This window comes from Manihot esculenta, chromosome 9, assembly GCF_001659605.2.
Source record: "Manihot esculenta cultivar AM560-2 chromosome 9, M.esculenta_v8, whole genome shotgun sequence".
In the NCBI taxonomy this organism is placed as follows: domain Eukaryota; kingdom Viridiplantae; phylum Streptophyta; class Magnoliopsida; order Malpighiales; family Euphorbiaceae; genus Manihot; species Manihot esculenta.
Genome location: NC_035169.2, coordinates 27,332,559 through 27,357,962, shown reverse-complemented (window position 1 = coordinate 27,357,962; position 25,404 = coordinate 27,332,559). Strand labels below are relative to the sequence as shown.

The 25,404-nt window shown below is 36.9% G+C and overlaps 2 protein-coding genes across 10 annotated transcripts in view; one reads left to right on the top strand and one right to left on the bottom strand.

Moving 5' to 3' along the window:
* LOC110622224 (E3 ubiquitin-protein ligase PRT6) overlaps positions 1–654 on the top strand; it is a 50,966-nt gene extending 50,312 nt beyond the window's left edge. For all 9 annotated transcript variants that reach the window (XM_021766659.2, XM_043960512.1, XM_043960511.1 and 6 more), the window contains one exon: positions 90–654. The gene's annotated coding sequence lies outside the window, so the exon portion shown is untranslated. The remainder of the gene's footprint in view (positions 1–89) is intronic.
* A 1,489-nt stretch (positions 655–2,143) lies between these two features.
* Positions 2,144–3,920, bottom strand: LOC110622289 (pentatricopeptide repeat-containing protein At1g05750, chloroplastic). The gene has a single exon (XM_021766755.2). It carries the CDS (start codon positions 3,876–3,878, stop codon positions 2,232–2,234), a length of 1,647 nt encoding a protein of 548 aa, XP_021622447.1. The 5' UTR covers positions 3,879–3,920; the 3' UTR covers positions 2,144–2,231.
* Between the last annotated feature and the right edge of the window lie 21,484 nt (positions 3,921–25,404).

The window sequence follows — 25,404 nt, the reverse complement described above, 5'->3', positions numbered from 1 at the left end:
CTTCTGTATCCCCAACAACTGTGATTATCTACTGTGTTGTAGAAACAATCTTAGCCAAATATACGCTCAAATGATGGAAATTTTTGCAGGAATTTTGGAGTCTTCTTTCCAGGCCAGATCTAATGGTTATGTTTCCCGCCTCTGATGTTCAGTGGTTGTACAGTTATTAGTGCAGTGGAAGGCCCCATTTGCGATCATGTTCACTAAATTAGGGATATCCTTCATGTAACATTCAAATCTGCATCTGATGACCTGTACAGCTACATGTTCTCTTCCATATCAAGTAGCCGATAGAAAACCAGTATTCACATTACTTCTCATTTTCTTCTTATGTTTATTTTCCCCTTCTTTCTTTTCTTTTCCCCCGGTATTTTGCCATTTGTGTGGGATGGGATTTTCAGCTGGCAAAGGTTGTGGTAATGATGCATGAGTGAAGTGGTGGATGACATTTTGTAAATGCTGTACATAGCTCTCTTCTCTATCATTTAGCGAGCCGTTTTTTAAAATGATAAATGTAGCTCAAAATATGAATCGGTTTCGACCTACCATCTGAGAATGTACTCTGTTTGGCTGATGTATTAATTTTAGATTGTCTATGTAATCTGATTCTTCCCAGGATAAAATTCAGAAGGTGTGAATATTGTTGATTTTTTATTTTGTCAGGAGCTTGAGTTTTCTTCCACTTCGAAAGATGATCAACTGTGTTAAAAGTTTATTATTTTCATATTAATAAAATTTATAAACATAAATTATTAAAATTAATTATATGTATATGTATATATTTGTAATTGTTATTATTGTTCTTATGTATATATATATGTTATTATTATTTTTATATATATATAATCATTAACTAAATTATATATATCGATAAAATATAATTTGATAAAATTATAAATAAATTAAATTAAATTAATTGTGATTATTTTTAAAAAGTAAAAAATAAATTTAAATATTATGTAATTATTATTGTTCTTATATAAACTTATTAAAATTAATTAATTTGTTTAATTAGAGTTTAATTTTTGTAAAAATATTGCAGTAAAGTTTTTAAAAATTTTATTAGAAGCTTTTAAGAGTTTAAAAATTGTAATAAAAAGATTATATTATATTTATGTAGATGGATATTTTTATCTATGATTTTTTTCGAGTGTTATAAAAAAATTTTATCTGGAGAGAAATAATATATTACATAATATAATATAATAAAATTGAATTAAAAGAGAATATTTTTAATTTTTATTTAAATTTTCTTTATATTATGTCGAAAAATAAGGAAATTAAAAATAATATAAATACTAATATAGCTCCAATTAATAATTACGATAAATTTTATATATTTTATTTTATAATATATGATATTTAATAATTATAAAAATAATTTATTTAATATTCATAGTAATTTTTTATTATAATCTATATTTAGAGTAAAAAAATATTTATAATATTATACAAGTGAATTTAGTATTTAATGTTATTAATTTTAAATTTAGTAGAATTAAATTACTCATTATACTAAACATTATTCATTAAATTTAATAAATGTTAATATTTAAAAATTTTATATATTATGTAATCTACAAATATCTAATTAGTTGCAAATATATAATTAAATTTGAACTGGTTGCTAATAAAGTTAGCGATGATACAATTGTCGCTAAACAAAATTACATTTAGCCAATGTTGTATTCTAAAACTTTTGATAATGAATTTTTCTCTATTGAACTAATAATTTTATTTAATTAAAACTAATTTTATTTATTTCTATAAAATATATATGTATAATTTTTAAATTTTTTAATTTTATTCTCAAACAATTATTTATACTTTTAATTTTTTTTAGATTAATTTTATTTTCATTGAAAATATAATTTTATATTCAATAAGATTAACTCTTTATAATTTAAAATACTATAATTATTTAAAACATATATGATTTAATATATATTATTATTTTATTTTCATCCATTGATAAAGGATTTTTCTGCACTATCATTATGTTTTTTTGGTTGTCACCGAAGAATTGCTTCAATTGAGTTCGCATACTTTGGCAGTCCCCATTAATAGAAACCAATAAGATATTATTGTATGATTGAAAATCTTCAGTTTTTTTTTTTTTTTTATCACCATTGTTGATGGGAGGTGAATCTATAAATATTAATATATTCCCTATTGCCAGAACAACTATTGATAAAACTTTCTCGCAAGCTCAGTGAGAAAGTGATAGTGTTTCAATCATTTTCATACACATCATTTATGGTGTCAGGAACATAGCCACATAATTTCAAGTCATGGTACAAAAGCTGTAGCGTTTCATAAATATGCTCAGTTTCGTAGTGAGATTTATCCCCAGCGACGAATTCATGAATGCTACATCCAACCTCAATTGAACTAATCCCTGGCTTCTTCTGGATACCAAGGGCCTTCATTCTCCTCCTAACCTTGCCTGCCCCATCCCATCTTCCAACTGCTGCATATATATTTGCAAGCAGCACGAAATTGGAGTCAACACCAGGATCTAAATCAGCAAGATAGTTCATTAACCTTTCAGCTAATTCAACATTTTCACCAGTCCTACAAGCAGCCAACAATGATCCCAGGATAACCTCATTTGGCTTCATGGCCATATTTTCTATTACACTCCATGCATCTTCTAACCTCCCAGCACGGCTGTAAAGATCTACTATGCATCCATAGTGTTCAATTCTGGGGGAGAGTTTGTACACTTTCTTCATGACATCAAAATACTTGAGCCCTTTATCCACCAAACCAGCATGGCTACAAGCAGTAAGTGCTCCAGTGAAACTGACTCCATCTGGCTTGAATCCTTCTTTTTGCATGAGCACAAAGTACTCTAATGCTTCCTCTGCAAACCCATTAGTAGCAAAACCCACAATAATGGAGTTCCATGAAACCAAAGTTCTCTTCAACATTTTGTGAAACACTTGACGAGCTATTTCAATGCATCCACATCGAGAATACATAACAATCAATGAATTACTTATCCTAATATTGTCCCTAAACTCTTGCTTCAACACATATCGATGTATCCACAAGCCTAAACCAAGCGCACCCAAATTTGCGCAGGCAGATAGAACTGCAATAATGGTTACATAATCAGGCTCCATCATAGAAACCTGCATTTCTCTAAACCATTCCAATCCTTGCTCAAAAAGACCCTTCTTAACAAATCCATCAATGAACACCGTCCAAGAAATTGCATCCCTCTCAGGCATTTCATCAAACAACTCAATCGCATCTTCTATCTCCCCATTCCTCATGTATCCATCCATCATTGTGTTCCAAGACACTGAATTCTTGATCTTTAGCTCATCAAAGCACAACCTTGCTAGTTCTACCTGACCACACTTTGCATACATATCAACAACAGCAGTACCCACCATCACATTACGCGTATCAAACCCACGTTTCCGTACATACGAGTGAATCAAAGGGCCCAAAGATTTGCCATGTGAGGGAAAATCCGCACAGCCAGACAGAAGAGTCGTGAATGTGATGTGATTGGGTTCAACGCCAGCGAGAAGCATTTGGGTGAACTGTGAAGCCGCTTCTGGCAGCTGGCCGTTGCGGCAATGGCGGGAAATGGAGTTCGTCCATGCAACAGTGAGGTCAATACTTTTATCGGATTGCTGTTTAAGGGGAAAATTAGGTTTCGAGGTCGGATTAACGGGATTTTGACCTGGGATTAGGTGTAACGGCGGCGGTATTGGTCTGGTGTTGGAATGTGGAGTGAATTGGGTGACGGTGGGTGCGGATGCGAGGGCGGCAAAACCCATTTGTTCAAATTTCGTTAAGGGATTAGACTCTGGCCTTCGACTTTGGCCTTTACGCTTCCGTTTGGACAGAGGAAAATGCATAGAAGAGAAAAGAAAAGAAATTATCTTATTTGGACATAAATAAATGAGAGAAATGGATCGAAAGGAGAGGAATTGACGTTATAAACATTTGACTTAATAAATATTTAAATTAAAAAAATATTATTTTTTAAATATAATTTTACTAAATTCAATATTTTACAGTTGTGTTTAAAAAAAATTTCAAATTAATAATTAAATTTATAATTTTAAAATTATATTTTAAAGTAATTTTTAAATTTATAATTTTAAAGTTGTATTTAAAAATATATATTTTTACAGTTTAGAGATTTAAAATAATGTTTTTTAAAAATTTTAAATATTTAAAATTTAAAAGTAATATTTCTTTTATGATTTAAGTGTTTATTAGGTCTTTAATAAAATTAAAATATCTAAAAAATAAAAATATTAAAATATGAATACAAAAATATATATTTTACTAATTTATATTTCTCAAATCATTTTTAACCCAAAACATCTCTCTTGGAGAGATGAGAATTGGAGAGAAATGAGTATTAAAAAAATACCTTCATTTTCTAAATTTTTTTTATTTATAAAAATATAATAATCATTTAATATATTTTTATTCAAAAGAGAAATTATATTTCTCCCTTTATTTTAAGAATTCATTTAAATAAAAGAAAGTAAATTAAATTTTTATTCTATTATTTTCTTTTATTTAAATTAAATTTTTATTCTATTATTTTCTTTTATTTTTACTCTTTAATTTCTTTTTATTTCCCTTCTCAGTATGGGGTTAGAGTTATAAGTTCTAACTTACCTTTCTTGAGAAATGAGAATCCAATGAGATCGGCTTCCTCACCTTCCGGAAGAACACAGAAATCTGAATTGCTGTTTCTGGTTGCTCAAAATGGACCACAAAATATATTTTTCTTGTTTTTTTTTTTTTTTTTAATTGGGAATTGAGGATGGAAGGAGTAGAAGGATTGAACAGTTTTTAATTTCAATAAAAAAATTAAAATAAATTAAACTGATTTTTTATTTTAATTTGATTTTTAAGTATAGTCAATTTTGTTCGGTTATTATTTTAAATTTTTTTTTAATTTTTAATTCGGTTTGATTTATTAATTAAAATTAATGGCAAAACCAAACCGAAACCGAGCCGCCCTCCCATTTTGCCTTTTGGCCTTCTCCCTCAAATCCCTAGCGTTATTTTCTCTCTCTTATGTTCTGCTAACCCTCCAATCTCACAATCATTCTTTGTACATTCTACCATTTTGCTTTCTCCCTCCTCCTCCTCCTCCCCCTCCCCCTTCTTCTTCTTCTTCTTCTTCTTCTTCTTCTTCTCTTCTCTCTCTTATGTTCTGCAAACCCTCCAATCTCACAATCATTCTTTGTACATGTCCCATTTTGCTTTCTCCCTCCTCATGGCCATCCCACAATCCATTGAGAGCGTAAATGAGACAGACCTCGTTTCATCTTCTTCTTCTTCTCAACTATTGCGATTCAGAACATAAATGATATAGGATGGTTAGTTTCACTCCTGCAACCATAGAACCTGATGTCGTTTTTGGGTCTTCTCACTAGCACATGCTTCTTGTTTTTTCTCCAAATCTGTTCCAATTACGAGTTTTCTTATGGTAGTTGTATATTTGTGTAGAGAAATTTCTTTGGTATTGAGTTGAGTTTGCATCATTGAAATTTGTTATTTTAGATTTTATTTGTATAATGTTTCTTGATCTGGATTCTTTGAGCTTTAATTTGTTTTACGTTTTGATTCATTTTGTGAGTAATTTACTGTTAATTGCATTACTGGGTATATTGGGTTTGATGTTTAAGATTTTATTTGTGAAATGTTTCTTGGTATGTATTCTTTGAGTTTTGATTATTTTGCGTTTTGATTCATTTTGTGAGCACTTTACTGCTAATTGGTATATCGGCTCTTCGGAAGTTCTGGATATAGGAGTGGAATGCATGGGGTAGGTTGAGCAGTATTATCTTCAAATTGAAAAATTATGCAATAATTAATTTAAAAATTCATTTTATTTTTTATTTATTTTGATTAGGTTAAATTTTTAATTTTAAAAATTTTAATTATTTTAATTTAATTTGATTTTAATTAAAAAAAATTAAAAAATTAAAAATTAAATCGATTATTAATAATAATATATATTTTTTATAAATAAATTAAATTATAGTAAAATTAAAATATTTTAATTAAATTTTAAAATATTAAAAATAAAGTGAAGAAAATAAAAAATTTATTAAAAATTAAAATTGATTAAATCGAATTGAATTAGATTGATTTAATTTGAATTTTAATTAAAATTAGTTTAGTTTGATTTTTATAAATATTTAAATTTTAATTTTTAATTTATTTGATTTGGTTCGATTCAAAATTAAATTTAATGGATGGGGAGTGGGGTATATTGAATTTGATTTTTTTAATGAAATCTACTCTTAATGAACTGAAATCAGTTTCATTATTTTGACACTTAATTTGATTCGGTTAAAGTAAAGAAGTTCTTTTAATTTTAATTTCGATTTAAGATCGAGCAGACTGAATAGAGAATCCTAAATCTAACGAAATAAGTCCAAACCGCTAATCCATACCCAAATCAAGCCCACAACTCATAGCACCTCTTAACCGTTTTCCACAGCCATCAGATCTCAAAGCAAAGCATCGTTAGCACAGCCTCAACAGCCATCGCGGGAGAAAAAAAGCAAAGATTTATAGCATGTCAAAATCAATCTACAAAACAAATTACTAAGGCACCACTAAAATCAACATCCAACTCTATACTAAGAAGCAACAAGAGCATGAGCAAGAAATCTGCAAGCTAAACTCAGAAACCACCCACCCAACAGCCAAACATACCTAAATAGTATTTAAGGGAAAGCTTGAAACCCAAAAAATCACGCATACACCATAGGGGAGGAGATGCGCTAGAGCCCATTGCTTATCAAAGTTACGGGAACATTATTCACTGAATGCACCAGTGAGGTTTCGAGTCTCATGAACAAGAATGACCTTTGAAAATCCAAATCTAAAAATCCAACTGAGAACAAAACACAACCATATATTGTAACTAAAACACACTTCGACTGAATAATTAACAAAATCATACAACACTAGACGGAGAGAAGACGCAAAGGCGAAACCTCCTCTCTGCCGGCTAGCGACAAACATGTGCCACTTGCCTTTTTTATGTTCTCTTTTTCGCTCTATTCTTTCGTATTCGATTTTTCGTATAGAGTTTGATTCAAAATTATTTAATTAAATCCTTTTATATTTTATAAAAGATATATTGAAAAAAATTTAAATATTTATATCCATTTATATATTCAAAATTTTAAATATTGAATAATAAGATAAAAAATTTTCAATTTGTCATGAACATAGCTAAAATGCAGAATTGAATTTAAAAAAGTTAATAATAAATTATAATATAATTCATAAAATTTTGTTTAACTAATAAAATAATACTTAAAATACATATAATTTTTTCAACAATGCCTCTTATCAATCCTATTGTTTACCTTTCATTCTCACTTATATATATATATATATATATCATAAATTTATGAAAATTTAAAATGTGAAATAGAAACTTTATAGACTAAAATATATAATATTTTTTATTTAATATTATTGATATGAAATAGAGTTTTTTATATATGAAAATACACATATTTTATATCATTGTGTATAAATGGTTAATGAAATACTTTAATATATAGTATGAATAAGTGATATTTTATTTAATAGGAATTCATTTGTAATAATATTTATTATATAAAATATATAACATATTTAATTTCAATATGAAATTTAAATTAAGGAACTTTAAATTTTATTAATATAAAATTTTAATTTTTGAATTATAATTTACCATTAATTTTTTTAAATTTAAAACATCGCTCTTAAATATAATTATGACAAATTGAAAATATTTAATTTTATTATCTAAAATTTTAAATTTTAAATATAAATGTAAATGAAACTAAATGTTTACATTTTTTTATCTAATAAAACTTTATACAATAAAACTTTTTATTTTTTATTAAAAATCATTAATTAATTTAAATATTTATATTATTCAGTCATATAATTTTAATTATATATATTATTTAATTTATATAATTTTAAATATTTATTTTATTTAGTTTCTCTAGTACACACTAAAATAACTTGATTAATAGGTTTTTAAGTGAACCATTAAACGATTTGATTTTACAAATGCAAACAATTGAATGAATTTAAAATAAAAAAATTAAGACTCAAATTGAACATCTTAATTGTTTTGGCTTGTGCATTGCGAAGAGAAGTAAGTCTATTATGTATGGGATTGTATTAGTCTGTTATGTATGGGATTGTATTAGTCATTTATTGGTGTTGTATTTATTTTGCCTCTAAAATCATTGTATGAATACAATTTTGTGATTAATGAAATATATGATTAATTAAAACCTTTTATAGTATCAAAGCCTTAGCCGCCTAAAACCTTTTCTTCTCCTTCTCTTCGTTTCACCATGAATAGGACCAAATCTACTCTTATTTTTTCGTCTTCTTCTACTCTTGTAGTCACGCCCGTCAATGAATTTCTCTCCTATACCCAATCTTACCTATCAAATTCCTTTAAAATTAACTTCTATCAATTTTCTCTCATAGAAATTATAGTTCTTACCTAAATTGCATGGATGTGGGCTTGAGCATCATATTGATGGCTTACAATTCGATCCTGTGATCTTCTTATCCAATAATTAATTTGATTCTGATTATTTTTTATGGTTCATCAAGATTAGATGGTTCTTAGTTGGATTGTTGCCCATGTTTCAGAATTCATTCTTCCACATATTATAGGTGTTGAAATAATTAAGGAGGCGTGAGAAAAACTGGTCATCTTCTACACTACGGCCTTTAAACCCAAAATTTAAGAACTCAAAATTCAGCTTTATATCTTGAAGTATAGAGCTAATTCTATTGAAATAGATGTGCAAAAGGTAAAAAGGAATAAATTTGTTGCGTTACAACATTCTATTTCAGATGATAATTTGGTCGAATTCATTAAAGCCGATTTTGGATGTACACATTAACGGATCCACAGTGGGGCCAAAGGGAATTTTTTAAATTACCTAAGTGTGTTTAGGTAATTTTCCTTCAACTTTAAATAAATGAAAGAAAAATTATTATTAAGTCTCTAAATTTTTAAAAAATTTATTAGTTCATCCCTATTCAAAAATTATACCATTAACCTATATTAAATATTTATATTTTTAATCCATATAATTTTAAATATATATATTATTTAGTACCTATAAATTTAAATATACATACTATTCGATTTTTTTTTATCAAAGCATAAATAATTTTACTAATAATTTTTTAATAAATTACTAAATAACTTAATTTTATAAAATATAGAAATATTTCTACTCGTGTAATTTTAATATAAAGATGAACTAATGAATTTCTAAAAACACAGGAACTTAATAGTTATTATCTCATAAATTAAATCAAAACGCTAAATATTATTTTTATAGCAATCAACTACTTTGTTCTATTTCAATCTAAAAATTTACTTTTTAATTTTCGATACTTCAACTTCAAATATACTAATATTTTTCCTTTTCAAAAATATTTATAAGCTAAGTTATTCATATTTATTTTTTACAATCACTTTTTAATAACTAATAATTAATAATAGTTATTTTTATTTACTTTTATTTATGTGATTAAAATTATATATTAGATTATTTAAATTTATAAAAAATAAAATTTAAATTTTTAGAAAAAAAAGAGTACTGGTTAGATTATTTAATATTTTCATAAACTATTTAGATATAGAAAAAAAATCTAGAAAAAAAAATGAGTTTAATAAATTATGAATTAGATTAATATTTAAAAAAAATAAATCATAAATGTAAATAAAATTAAATAGTATTTATATGGGTAATAGGTTAAACTATTTAAACAAAAAAAAAATAAATGAGAAAATTCATTCAATTTGCAAAATTTTATTTATATAAATTTTCTCCACTGACATTGACTTTCAACTTGAAAGCTTTATCTTTAATATCTACGTCAAAAAAAAATTAAAATGAATAAAATTAAAAGTTTTACAGAAAAAATGAAATTCGGCGTCCTAACTTAAATTTCTGAATGCTTCACTGGACATACAAGCTCTTGAATCTCGACAAATGGATATTTCTTATGATACACTGTATGATATGCTCCTTAATAAAGAACGCCAATTACAATTAGATGAGTCTGCTGTTATCGCTCCTGCAGCTCATTACGGTAAACTTCAAACCTTTACCCATGGACATGATAGAGATCACAGACAGAATCATGGGCGGGACAGAGGTCCAGTCTCTTCTTCTACTTCTGGTCTTCATTTTTCCTCCTCTGCTCTACCACTTTTACCTATTCCACCAGCATATACCACTGCAACCCAGCTAAGTTTAGTGGATGCTTTGGGTATAACATGTTATAATTGTAGAGTTTTGAGTCATGTGTTGCGCGTGTGTCATTCGCCAAAGGCAGATAATTGCAACCGTATTATTCTTCCTGTTTCCAATTTAGCTTGCACCAACCTTTTTGATAACCTTGCTATTCATTATAAATATCAAGGACTTGAAAAAGTGACACTTGATAATGACTCTCGTTTACCTATCTCTCCTATTGGAAAGTCTAATTTATCTATTTCTAATCATTGTTTTCTTTTGGATAATTGATGAGTTACAAAATTCACAATTTTTTTCTCATTTAATTCCTTGATTTTATTGTAATTTTGATATAAAAATTTAATTTGAATTTGAATATAATTTTGGACAGGTTTGTGAGCAAAAGATGAGAAAATGAAGGAAAAATGCTAAATTAAATGATTTTTTTATACTGGGAGGTACAACATTGACCAAACCTGTAGCCTAAGGCAATGGGGAGATAAGATAAAGTTTGCCACCTAAGCAAAGATAAGATCATATTCAAATGGGTTAAATTGAAACAAACTCAATCAGATTAGGATAGAGATAATATTAGATAGAGATAAAGATAGGAATAATAGATTTTATTTTAAATTATTAAGTTTTATCCTTTTGTGCCTATATAAAGGCCCTTAGTATTAAACCTAGGATATCATATTTTACCTCTCACTCTTATTTCCTCTCTTATTGTTCTCCCACCTTATTCTCCATCTTCTGTTCTTCTTCTTTTACTTAATTGTTATAATTTTATTATGGCCATGAGTGGCTAAACATTTATTTTCAGTTGAAAGTTAATTTAAATTGAGATTTGTTCAAATTGTGAGGCTATGCACTTTAATTCTCTTCATCTTATTTCTATTTTTTGTCAATTTCTGATTTCGAGGAATACCACCTCCATTGTTGTTTTCTTGAGAATTCAAGAGGCCTATTGAATCTCTTGGGAAAACAACTTATAGCTAATTAATCTAATTAAATCTGTAATTGTTTAATTGGGTTAATAACAAGTAGTAATTAACATATTAATTTATGTTAAGAAATTGACATAACATATTTGATTTAAATAAAACGCGTATTTTTATTGGTCAAGTTTGGGTTATTCTCTCTGACTAATTAAATCTACACGCGTGTTGAGATTGTTAGTTAACTAGGAATTAATTTAACCGTGAAGCGGATTAATGTATTCATAAGGAAGAATTGGTGGGATTCGCGTGTTTGACCACTATAACCAAACAATAGATAATAAAATGAATTATTTTTTTTAGTCGATGATCAACTGCAGAACACCTCAATTTGATTACCTTCAGCTGAAAGTTTTAATTAATTAGTTTCTCAATTTTCAATTACATTATTTTTTTTCCTTTTAAGTTTATTTTTATTAGCTTGCCCAAGACACAACCATTTTCATAAAAAAAAACTCTCTTCTTCTCACTTTTTTGTATTAAACTATTTCTTTATTTGAATTTGGTCATTTAAATTAAGCAGATTTGAGGTCTCTGTGGGATCGATACTCACTCACCCTATCTTCAAATTATTAACAATCAAGAAAATGGAAGTAAATTTAATTGACGGATTCGACACTCGTCAATAATATCTTACATGCGCCCACCGCTGAACAAGATTTATTATTAGTTAGTTTTTTTGTGAAATCTAACAATATTTATGTGGAATTCTTTCCTGATTTGTTTCTTGTGAAGGATTTGGTAACGAAGGCCATACTCTATCAAGGCCGGAATGAAGTTGGTATCTATGTTCTCCTTGCTGCCGATGAGTCGTCTTTTGCTTGGATGCAACATTCTCTTCAATTGTCTTCTAATGTTTTGTTAAAGTCTTTGATCAAGCATAATTTAGCCACATTTTTATTATATTTATTACTGTTTGTTTACACATTTTTCTAGCTTAATTTGTGCTTTTGTCATGTTTTTGCAGAAAAGGAAGAAATTGGAAAGTTGGAGAAAAAGTGAAGAAAAAGCTGGAAAAGTGATTGGGTCTGAGTGATTTGGCCAAATCACTCACAGGAACTGGCCAAATCACTCGCAGAGACAGAGACAAAAACTGGACTGAATCCCAGAAAGCGATTGGGGCAGATTGGGCAAGTGATTTGCCCAAATCACTCGCAGAAACTGCCCAAATCACCTTGACAGCAGAAGTTGACAGCAGAGCGGGAAAAGTGTAGAAATTAGAAATTCGAATTATCAGAAGTCCAAATCTAACTCAATCACTACCAACATAATTCCAGGAGCCACGAGACAATTTCTCACCTAAGGAATTCCTTTTACAATTAAAATCCACATCCAAAGAGGAATCAAAGACCAAGTCAAGAAGGGATTTCAAAACCCTAGATGGATGAGATTCTCCAACTATAAAAGGGCAACCTCCAAACCAGCAAAGGATCTCTTTCAGCATCTGCCATCCTCGGAAATTCTCCAGCAACACAGCAGAAACTTTTCTTCTTTCTTTTCTTCTTTATTTTTGTATTTTAGTCACCATGAGTGGCTAAATTCATTATTTTCTAGTTGAAGTTGAGAATATTCAGATTTGTGATGAATTGGGAGGTTTAATACTCCATTGTTGAACTCTTGCTTGTTTCAATATTTATGCAATCTGATCTTTTCCATAATTATTACTTTGCTTTTAGAATCAATAAGGGCCCATTGCTTTTAAATTGCTTAAGTGATAAATTGTTTGAATGATTTAGGTCCGTAATTGCTTAAATTGTTTGAACATAAATATAATCAGTTGCATAACCTAGCCTTGACCACGCGGTTGGCAAGGATAGAATTGGGTTTCTCTAAGTCTTAATGCGATCAACGGTTGTTCGATGATAAATGCCCCAAGGACGTTCCTTGGCAACTTGTTGATCAGTGTTTGATTAGCGAACGTTTCCTAATAGAACTAGAACTAAGGAGGAATTTGGATTGTGAGAAGCGTCTTCCACAACCAAAACTGATTTATTGAAATCAAATAGGAGTCTTTAATAATCAATGATCAATTCTGAAGAAATTGAATTAGACTCACACTTCAGCTAGAATCTCTTTCTCATTGAAATACCTTTTCAATTAAATTATTATTCTCTTTTGCTTTTAGATTTTAACTCATCAAAACAAGCCCCCCTCTTTTACTTATTCGTTATTACTTGCCTTAGTCATTATTAGGAAGATACTTGGTGTCAATTCCCTGTGGTTCGACCCTATTGCCACTATCTGCAAATTTATTTGTTGATTGATAATAGGTTATTTTTGACGGCTTCGACAACCGCTTATCAAAAATTGGCGCCGTTGCCGGGGAATTGATTTAAACTAACATATTTTCCTTTTATGATCAGGGCTGATTGTAAAGAAGCTCTTCTTTACGATCCAAAAATTGAACACACTGCTAAGACCTTACAAGCATGGCTACGGTAAGTATGTCTTTTCTCTCTTCTCAAATTTCTGAACTAACCTCTATTGTGAGAAATTATGGTCAAGCTCGACAACTTCAACAACTTCAACAAGCACATGCATTTGAAGGATTCTATGGACAGCCAAGACATAATCCCTACCTTGACACATACAATACAGGTTGGGGAGACAATCTGAGCTATGGCTATGCTAGGACAGACCACTACCATGACTACCAAAGAGATCTGCAATATAATCCAGGTTGGAGGGACCACCCAAATTTCAGCTATGCAAGGGGAAATTAATATCCAAGCTACCAGCAAAGGAATCAAGCTCAAGCTGCACCTCAGAACTCCAAAGTACCTCTTGAAGAGATTGTGCAAAATTTAGCAAATACTGTGCAAAGTCTTGAGAAACAAGTGAGCCAAGTGGCCACTTCAATGAGCAAATTTGAGTCTCAAGGGAAGCTACCCTCCCAAACTGAGATAAATCCAAGACAAAATGTTAGTGCCATCACATTGAGGAGTGGAAAGGAGTTGCAAGACAGTAGGTCTGAAAACTTACAAAAACAGGCCATGGAGGAAAATCTGCCAGAAAGTGATCAGGGCAGTTTCTGCGATCGATCTGCCCAAATCACCTGCGGTAATCTGCCCCAATCGCTAGAGAAGGCAGAACTTGATCTGCCCAAAACAATAGATGAGGCAGATTCCAGTCAGAAGCAGAAACAGCCACCAGCAGAAAAATTCAAGGTACCTCCTCCCTTCCCCAAAAGATTTGCAAGGTCTCAAAAAGAAAAAGAGGAGAAAGAAATACTTGAGACCTTTCGCAAGGTGGAAATCAACATTCCCCTACTTGATGCTGTAAAGCAAATTCCAAGGTATGCTAAGTTCCTCAAAGAGCTATGCACCAACCGAAGGAAACTTGCTGAACGTGAAAAAGTGAGTGTGGGGGAGTGTGTCTCAGCTGTTATTCAAAGAAAACTTCCAGTCAAATGCAAGGATAGAGGGATGTTCGCTGTTTCATGCAAGATAGGCAACGTGGGGATAAAGAAAGCCATGTGTGACCTTGGAGCTTCAATCAATGTCATGCCCCTCTCTATTTTTAATTTATTGAATGCAGGTTCACTAAAAGGCACCAGCATTGTAATTCAATTGGCTGACCGATCGATTGTCTATCCCAAGGGAGTGCTTGAAGATGTGTTGGTGCAAGTGGACCAACTAGTCTTCCCAGCTGATTTTTACGTCATTGACATGGAGGAAGACAAGAGCAATACCACCTCTGACATCCTACTTGGAAGGCCATTCTTGAGCACAGCAAGAACTAAAATTGATGTGCATGATGGCACATTAACCATGGAGCTTGAAGGGGAGATTATCAAATTCAATGTTTATGAAGCTATGAAATTCCCTAAAGATGTTTCTCCTGTTTATGGCCTTGATGTCATTGATGACTTGAGCCAAGAAGTCTTTGATTTTGATATAGAGGAAACACTCCATGCTGATTTGTGCAAATATGAAGAGATGGACAGAAACCGCTCAGAGACAGACCAGACAGTGATGTGGGCAGTTTCTGCGAGTGATCTACCCAAATCACCCAGACAATCTGCCCAAATCAGTGAGCAGACAGACATGACAGAAGGAGATTTGCCCAGATCACCAGATGATTTGCCCAAATCAACAGGAAATCTGCCCCAATCAACCAGCAGACAGCAGGCTGAGACAAAGACAGAAAGTGCACCAGATCTGAAACCCCTGCCAGATCACCTCAAATATGCCTACTTGGGGGCTGGAAATACACTCCCAGTAATCATTTCCAACCAGCTCAGCCAAGAAGAAGAGGAAAAGCTCCTTGATGTGTTGAGGAAGCACAAGAAAGCAATTGGGTGGACCTTGGAGGACATAAAAGGCACCTCAAGACCATTCGGTGGAGGCTCAAGACAGGATGCAGCACATGGAAAGCATGTTGCAGCTGCTAGTTCAACACTTTCTACCCACAGACCATGACAGCCAGTGATTTGGCTGGGTGATTTGCCCAAATCACCTGCTCAAATCACCCACATCCCAGGCAGTCCCTTTCCTTCTCCTTATTAATTTTTTCATATTTATGTTTAAACATTGAGGACAATTGTAATACCCGGCTAGACTCCGGTATCGGAATTCCTACCGTCCGGTGGAATCTCGGATGTCGGAAGCCTCTAGTAGGGTGGAAACATATTTTCATAAAATGTTTTAAAGTATTTCATGGTTTTAAGTATGAAAATTAAATGAGTTTTTGCATGAAAAGTCTTTGGAGGAAAACCCAGGTTCGGCCGCCGAAAGTCAAGTTCGGCCGCCGAACATGCATGCGTTTTGGAGGCACGTTAGGCCCCCGAAAGCATGAGTGAGGGAAGTTCAGGTTCGGCCGCCGAAACCCAAGTTCGGCCGCCGAACATGGCATGCTTGCGGAAGCACTTTCGGCCCCCGAACGTGGCCTGGCCAGCCACCTATAAAAGGGACCCTTGGCCGAAATGGACGAGCTTTCTTCCATTTTCGGCCACAGCCAGCTTCCAACCTCCCTCTTCCAAATCTAGTGTTTTTCCTCCAAATCTCCACCATTTTTCTTGAGTTTTAAGCTTGCATTGAAGGTTTTGAACTTTTGAAACAAGTTTCGGAGCTTTGGGGAACTCAGGAGCTCATTTTCTTGGATCTCCAAGTTTAGGTCGTCTCTCTCTCGATCTTCAAGAGGTAAGAGCCGATCTTAAGCTCAATGCATGTTTTAAGTAAGTTTTAAGTTGATTTATGGGTAGAGATGCATGTTTAGGCTTGTTGATGAGTTTATGGGTTTTGATGTTTTGATGAACAATGTATGTTGATTTTTGTGTGTTTGAAGTGTTGTAGTTGGGGTATATGCTAGTTTGAGACCCCTAGGTGTGATGTAAGATATGTATGCATGTTTTAGAATAAGTTTATGCTTGATTGGTGAGTTTGGAGGCAAAAATGCATAAAGGAGCCAAGTTTCTGCCCTTTGGCAGAAACCAGGTTCGGCAGCCGAAGGCACTTTCGGCCGCCGAACATGGCTGGGGAGGCAGGCCTTTCGGCTGCCGAAGTTGCCCCCGAAAAGAGACTTTCGTCTCTGTCTGGGACTTTCGGCCGCCGAAGGTGCCGCCGAACATGCATGAGTTTCGCCTCTGTCTGGGAGTTTCGGCCGCCGAAGGTGCCGCCGAACCTGCCTGACTTTCGGCTCTGGAGGGACTTTCGGCCGCCGAACCTGCCGCCGAAAGTGCCCTGTTCAGCCATTTCTTGCATGTTTTTATGTGATGATTTCATGATGTTTTAGGGGGTTTTTGGGGAGTATGTTAGAGTTATATTTATGTATGTTTGGTCCCTCATTGGAGTCCACCTGTGTAGGTTCGGACCCGAGGAACCGAGGACCCCAGCAGTGAGCCAGCTGCTACAGAGTTTGTCAGAGCTAGCTAGAGGTGAGTGGAATAAACCTTAAAGTTTTAAAATAAATAAAATATGAATTTTTGAGCATGACCCATGCATCATGAATGCCATGAGATATAGTAGGTTGTTTGCATTAGTATTCACGAATATGTTGCATTGCATTTATGATGTTGATGTGGATTGGTCATTGGATGATCCTTTAGTCCTCATATGATATGATGATGTTATGGCATGATATGGTATGGAAGTCCAGGTTGTACCCATTCTACGTCCCTGGCACGATGTAAGAGGAAGTCCAGGTTGTACCCATTCTACGTCCCTGGCACAGTTGGACTGTATGATATGTTATGTTAAGAGAAAGACCGGTTGTACCCATTCTACGTCCCGGCACAGTTGGACTATGTAGAGGACTATAGGTGACAATACCATCCGAGATGTGATTTGTTGTGATGTGTTGCATTACATGATGGCATGAACTTTTAATGTATGATTTCACTATTCTGCTCACTGGGCTTTGTAGCTCACCCCTCTCCCCTAACCCCAGGTGTGCAGGTACAGGGTAGACCAGAAGGTTAGCCAGAGTTTTTTTGAAGTATGTTGATGTAATAGTTAGATTGTGGACATGACAATTGTATTATGATGTAATGCAAGAGATTACAGTATGTTATGTAATGAGGTATATTGAGGTTATAGATGTGCTTGACCCTATGAGTATTGTAATCCCTTGTTGATGCATGATCTTAGATATTTGTTGATACAGATGTAAGCCAACTCATCTCATGTTGTATCGCCCGTTGGGGCATTGATGAGATCCCACAGAGGGATCATGATTATGATCATGACTATGTACATGTATGTTCAGGTTGAGTTGGGTGTTTGAAAGAAAAGTTTTAAATTTTTATGCATGTTGTTGATCATGTATGGGATTATATAGGTTTACAGGTTCTATGTCAGGCTTGCTACGGGTCCCGGCGGCCTTAAGCCGATCTGGATCCTAGCGCCGGTAGCGGTCCGATTTTCGGGTCGTTACAGAATGGTATCAGAGCCCTAGGTTCATATGGTCGGACCTAGAGTGTCGGGCTCATAGATGTTATAGAAGGTCAAGCACAATAGGAAGGTCATGTCCACTAGGATAGGATGTTGAGTCCTGTCTTGTATGATGATGTGAAATGCCATGATTTTATACATGTGCATTGATGCTATGATATGACTGATATTTATGTGATGAGGGTTCATGTGTGCCCACATGAACCATATGATGCTAATGTTGTATGATGTGTACTGTTTTTCAGTATATAGGATGAGAGGAACTCGTCGATCTGCACGATTGACTGGAGTGCCACCTGAGGATGAGGGCACGAGCGCCCGTCCTCCTACATTGCCTAGGGCAATGTCTTGTAGAGCCAACAGAGATAGAGTGTCAAGGGACCCTAGAAGGTCTTTTGATGCTAGCAGAAGGGGGACTGATAGAGGAGGAAATTCTTCAGATGTGAGGGAGGTTACAGGAGAGGATCAGAGGAGGGATGGGAACCTGGATGTGAGCATGGAGGGAGAGGGGACAGGGGAGTCTCAGGGAGGCGTTCAGGCCTCGGGGTATGGTTTTCCACCCCATTACCCACCCTTTCCACAGGGATCAGGGTATCCGATGGGAGGTACATCGAATTACTCCAGTTTTAACCCCTACCCTACCTACATGCCTTATCCACCTTTCTATCCACCTTACACACAGTACCCAGCTTATCCACCCTCACCCTTCTATCCAAACCCGGCAAACCCCACCTTAGGGAATGCTGCACCCCCACCTCCACCACCTACAGAACCAGCAGCCCCAGTTACTCAACCTCCTAGACCTAGCTCAGTCGATGGGAGCAAGGTAAAGATGACAGATTACCTCAAGCTGGATGCTCCCAAATACAAGTCAGGGGATGACCCCTTTGAGTATCTGAGAGTGGTGAAGACAATAACTGATGAGCTAGGGGCAAGTGATAGCAGGGCCATTCAGATGGCAGGGTTCACTTTAAAGTGCAAGAAGGCACGGGAATGGTTCAAGTGTTATGTGGACCCGAGACTAGATGGCATGACATGGGAAGAATTTGCGAATGAGTTCGCTGGATGGGCTTTTCCAGACAGTTCCAGAGAACTGAAGATGATTGAGTTTGAGCAACTGAGGCAGTCAGAGCACATGGGTGTAGAGGAGTTCACGGATAAATTCTTGGAGCTATTGCCTTTTTCAGGGCAAGCTCTAGATACAGATACGAATAAAGCCAAGAGGTATGTTATGAAGCTGCATTCCAGGTACTCCTCGTTGATTCAGTCAGCTGAGAGAGAAAGTTTCCACACTGTGGTGGATATGGCTCGAAGAATGGAGGCAAGTGCTATAGTTGAGGGGTCAGTGAAGCAGTCAGTGACCCAGTCTTCAGGGGTTAAGACCCCAGGCAGAGGAGGACCAGGTTTCTCTTCTCAGAGCTCAGGTAAGAAGAGGTGGGATAACACCACCAGGAAGTCGAAGAAGAATAAGTTTTGGAACAAGTTGAAATCCGGTCTGGGATTTGGCGGTGGCTCGAGCTCAGGCTCAGATGGTACAGAATGTCAGAGATGTGGAAGACCGCACAGGGGAGTGTGTCGAGCTGGGACTAACACGTGTTTCAGATGTGGACAGGAGGGACACATAGCTCGGGATTGTCCTAGAGCGCCTTTTTTGGGCCAGCCCCAGCAGACAGCTTCTGGTAGTGTGGCACAGCCAGCAGTTCCAGCCACAACTCAGGACAGTGGCAGAGGTAGAGGAAGAGGGGCAACCTCTTCTTCTGGTTCCCGAGGTGAAGGTCCATCAGCTCCAGCCAGGATCTTCACCATGACACAGCAAGAGGCTAACACATCCAACACCGTGGTGTCAGGTAATCTCGTCATTGGGTGTTCTGATGTGTATGCATTAATGGACCCGGGTGCATCTCATTCATTTATTGCTCCGAGAGCCGTTGAGAGGTTGGGTCTGATAGTCTCTGGGTTAGAGTGTCCTCTATGGGTCAGTGGACCCAAGTGTGACCCGTCAGTGGCAGTGTCAGTCTGCCAGTTCAGTCCAGTTTTTGTTGAGGGAAGATGCCTCTCCGCCGACCTTGTAGTTCTAGATTTGACAGACTTTGACGTCATTCTAGGGATGGATTGGCTATCTACCCATGGTGCTACCTTGGACTGCAGGGACAAGGTAGTCAGGTTCAGAGATCAGAACGGGTCAGAGGTCGTCTTCAGAGGGGACAAGAGGGGCACACCTAGAGGTCTGATATCAGCTCTTCAGGCTCATAGGTTGCTTAGGAAGGGATGTCAGGGGTACTTAGCTCATGTGAGAGAGCTAGACAGTCAGGTCAGGGAGCCGGCCTCGGTGCCAGTTGTCAGAGAGTTTCAGGATGTTTTTCCGGATGAACTTCCAGGTTTACCACCTGCTAGGGAGATAGAGTTCGAGATAGAGTTGGTGCCTGGAGCTAGGCCGATCTCTATCCCTCCCTACAAGAGGGCTCCAGCCGAATTGAAAGAATTGAAAGAACAGTTGCAAGAGCTGGTAGAAAAGGGTTTCATCCGACAGAGTACCTCACCTTGGGGTGCTCCGGTCTTGTTTGTGAGGAAGAAGGATGGATCCCTTAGACTTTGTATCGACTACAGGCAGTTGAACAAAGTCACTACCAAGAATAGGTACCCTCTGCCAAGGATCGATGATCTATTCGACTAGCTAGCCGGAGCGGGTTGTTTTTCCAAAATAGATCTAAGATCGGGGTACCATCAGCTAAGGATAAGGGATGAGGATGTGCCGAAGACAGCCTTCAGGACCAGATATGGGCATTTTGAGTTCCTTGTAATGCCGTTCGGGTTAACCAACGCTCCTGCAGCATTCATGGATCTCATGAACAGAGTGTTTAGCCAGTACCTGGATCACTTCGTTATTGTCTTTATAGATGATATCCTAGTGTATTCCAGGAATGCAGAGGAGCATGCCCATCATCTGCGGTTGGTCTTGCAGACTTTGAGGGAACATGGCTTGTATGCCAAGTTCTCTAAATGTGAATTCTGGCTAAGGAGCATTTCGTTCTTGGGGCATGTAGTGTCAGAGAATGGTATAGAGGTAGACCCCAAGAAGACAGAAACTGTGGCTAACTGGCCTAGACCCACTTCAGTGACGGAGATCAGGAGTTTCTTGGGTTTGGCAGGTTACTACAGGAGGTTCGTTCAGGACTTCTCAAAGATAGCAGCTCCTCTGACCAGACTAACCAGGAAGAATCAGAAGTTTCTGTGGACCGACCAGTGCGAGGAGAGTTTTGAAGAGCTTAAGAAGAGGTTGACTTCAGCACCAGTTTTAGCTCTACCATCTAGTGATGAGGACTTTACAGTCTTTTGTGATGCGTCCCGTGTGGGACTGGGTTGTGTACTAATGCAGAAGGAGAGGGTGATCGCTTATGCTGCTAGGCAGCTAAAGAAGCATGAGTTGAATTACCCCACACATGACCTGGAGATGGCAGCAGTAATCTTTGCACTCAAGATGTGGAGGCACTACCTCTACGGGGTAAAATGTGAGATCTTCACAGATCATAAGAGCCTGCAGTACATCCTGAGTCAAAGAGATTTGAATCTGAGACAGAGGAGATGGGTAGAGCTGCTGAGTGACTATGATTGCAAGATTCAGTATCATCCGGGTAAGGCAAATGTCGTGGCAGACGCCCTAAGCCGGAAGTCACTAGGCAGTCTATCCCACATCACGGCAGAGAGGAGACCAGTGGTGAAGGAGTTCTACAAGCTTATTGAGGAAGGTCTACAGATGGAGCTGTCTGGTACAGGTGCCTTGGTGGCCCAGATGAGAGTGGCACCCGTGTTTCTGGAGCAGGTGGCTCAGAAACAGCATGAGGACCCGGAGTTAGTGAAGATTGCCAGGGCTGTCCAGTCAGGCAATGACAGTGAGTTCAGATTTGACAACAAGGGGATCCTCCGCTATGGGAGCAGACTATGTGTACCAGATGACATAGGGCTAAAAGGAGACATTATGAGAGAGGCTCATAATGCGAGATACAGCATTCACCCCGGAGCCACCAAGATGTATCAAGATCTAAAGAAGGTTTATTGGTGGCCAGCTATGAAGAAAGAAGTGGCACAGTTCGTGTCAGCCTGCGAAGTGTGTCAGAGGGTGAAGCTGGAACATCAGAAGCCGGCTGGAATGCTTAACCCGCTACCTATTCCAGAGTGAAAATGGGAGAATATAGCTATGGACTTCGTAGTGGGGTTATCGGCGGCGTCCAACAGAGTGGACTCCATATGGGTGATTGTGGACAGACTCACCAAATCTGCTCACTTCATTCCTGTCAGGAGTGGCTACTCTGTGGACAAGTTGGCGCAGGTATATGTGGATGAGATCGTCAGGCTGCATGGGGTTCCTGTTTCGATAGTGTCAGATAGAGGGCCCCAGTTCACCTCCAGGTTTTGGCGGAGCCTGCAGGACGCCATGGGTACTAGGTTGGATTTCAGTACTGCCTTCCACCCCCAGACTGATGGACAGTCAGAAAGGACCATCCAGACTATCGAGGATATGCTCAAAATGTGTGTGCTGGACTTTGGCGGTTCTTGGAGGCAGCATCTACCTTTGGTGGAGTTTGCCTACAACAACAGCCATCATGCTAGCATCGGGATGGCTCCATATGAAGCTTTGTACGGATGGAAGTGCAGATCACCTGTTTGCTGGGAGGAAGTTGGAGAAAAGGCCTTGGCAGGGCCTGAGCTAGTAGAGATCACCAGCAGGGTGGTACCCATAATCAGAGAAAGAATCAAGACTGCTGCAAGCAGACAGAAGAGCTATGCAGACGTCCGCAGAAGACAGTTAGAGTTTCAGGAGGGGAATCTGGTATTGCTTAAGGTGTCTCCAATGAAAGGAGTGGTTCGCTTCGGGAAGAAAGGTAAACTAGCCCCACGATACATTGGACCCTTCGAAATCTTGCAAAAGATTGGGAATGTGTCGTACAAGCTGGATTTACCTGCTTCAATGGACCGAATCCATCCGGTTTTCCATGTTTCAATGTTGAGGAAGTTTGTGTCAGATCCGAGCAAGGTTCTTAGTGAGCCTGATGTGGAGGTCCAAGAGGATCTCACCTATGTTGAACAGCCAGTACGGATCATAGACACCCAGATCAGAAAGTTAAGGAACAAGGAAATCCCGATGGTGAAAGTCCTTTGGAACCACCACAATCTGGAAGAATGCACTTGGGAGACACGGGAGTCTATGCTCCAGCAGTACCCTCATCTCTTTTAAGGTTAGATCTTTATGTGTTTATGTATGTATGTTTTGTGGTTTGCCATGCTATGTGTACTAGTTGAGGAACATTCGGGGATGAATGTTCTTAAGGGGGGGAGAATGTAATACCCGGCTAGACTCCGGTATCGGAATTCCTACCGTCCGGTGGAATCTCGGATGTCGGAAGCCTCTAGTAGGGTAGAAACATATTTTCATAAAATGTTTTAAAGTATTTCATGGTTTTAAGTATGAAAATTAAATGAGTTTTTGCATGAAAAGTCTTTGGAGGAAAACCCAGGTTCGGCCGCCGAAAGTCAAGTTCGGCCGCCGAACATGCATGCGTTTTGGAGGCACGTTAGGCCCCCGAAAGCATGAGTGAGGGAAGTTCAGGTTCGGCCGCCGAAACTCAAGTTCGGCCGCCGAACATGGCATGCTTACGGAAGCACTTTCGGCCCCCGAACGTGGCCTGGCCAGCCACCTATAAAAGGGACCCTTGGCCGAAATGGACGAGCTTTCTTCCATTTTCGGCCACAGCCAGCTTCCAACCTCCCTCTTCCAAATCTAGTGTTTTTCCTCCAAATCCCCACCATTTTTCTTGAGTTTTAAGCTTGCATTGAAGGTTTTGAACTTTTGAAACAAGTTTCGGAGCTTTGGGGAACTCAGGAGCTCATTTTCTTGGATCTCCAAGTTTAGGTCGTCTCTCTCTCGATCTTCAAGAGGTAAGAGCCGATCTTAAGCTCAATGCATGTTTTAAGTAAGTTTTAAGTTGATTTATGGGTAGAGATGCATGTTTAGGCTTGTTGATGAGTTTATGGGTTTTGATGTTTTGATGAACAATGTATGTTGATTTTTGTGTGTTTGAAGTGTTGTAGTTGGGGTATATGCTAGTTTGAGACCCCTAGGTGTGATGTAAGATATGTATGCATGTTTTAGAACAAGTTTATGCTTGATTGGTGAGTTTGGAGGCAAAAATGCATAAAGGAGCCAAGTTTCTGCCCTTTGGCAGAAACCAGGTTCGGCAGCCGAAGGCACTTTCGGCCGTCGAACATGGCTGGGGAGGCAGGCCTTTCGGCTGCCGAAGTTGCCCCCGAAAAGAGACTTTCGTCTCTGTCTGGGACTTTCGGCCGCCGAAGGTGCGGCCGAACATGCATGAGTTTCGCCTCTGTCTGGGAGTTTCGGCCGCCGAAGGTGCTGCCGAACCTGCCTGACTTTCGGCTCTGGAGGGACTTTCGGCCGCCGAACCTGCCGCCGAAAGTGCCCTGTTCAGCCATTTCTTGCATGTTTTTATGTGATGATTTCATGATGTTTTAGGGAGTTTTTGGGGAGTATGTTAGAGTTATATTTATGTATGTTTGGTCCCTCATTGGAGTCCACCTGTGTAGGTTCGGACCCGAGGAACCGAGGACCCCAGCAGTGAGCCAGCTGCTACAGAGTTTGTCAGAGCTAGCCAGAGGTGAGTGGAATAAACCTTAAAGTAATTTTTGAGCATGACCCATGCATCATGAATGCCATGAGATATAGTAGGTTGTTTGCATTAGTATTCACGAATATGTTGCATTGCATTTATGATGTTGATGTGGATTGGTCATTGGATGATCCTTTAGTCCTCATATGATATGATGATGTTATGGCATGATATGGTATGGAAGTCCAGGTTGTACCCATTCTACGTCCCTGGCACAGTTGGACTGTATGATATGTTATGTTAAGAGAAAGACCGGTTGTACCCATTCTACGTCCCGGCACAGTTGGACTATGTAGAGGACTATAGGTGACAATACCATCCGAGATGTGATTTGTTGTGATGTGTTGCATTACATGATGGCATGAACTTTTAATGTATGATTTCACTATTCTGCTCACTGGGCTTTGTAGCTCACCCCTCTCCCCTAACCCCAGGTGTGCAGGTACAGGGTAGACCAGAAGGTTAGCCAGAGTTTTTTTGAAGTATGTTGATGTAATAGTTAGATTGTGGACATGACAATTGTATTATGATGTAATGCAAGAGATTACAGTAT

What these genes read in the sequence shown, in the direction of transcription:
- LOC110622289 (XM_021766755.2), bottom strand. Translation starts at nt 3,878, where the DNA reads ATGCATTTTCCTCTGTCCAAACGGAAGCGTAAAGGCCAAAGTCGAAGG.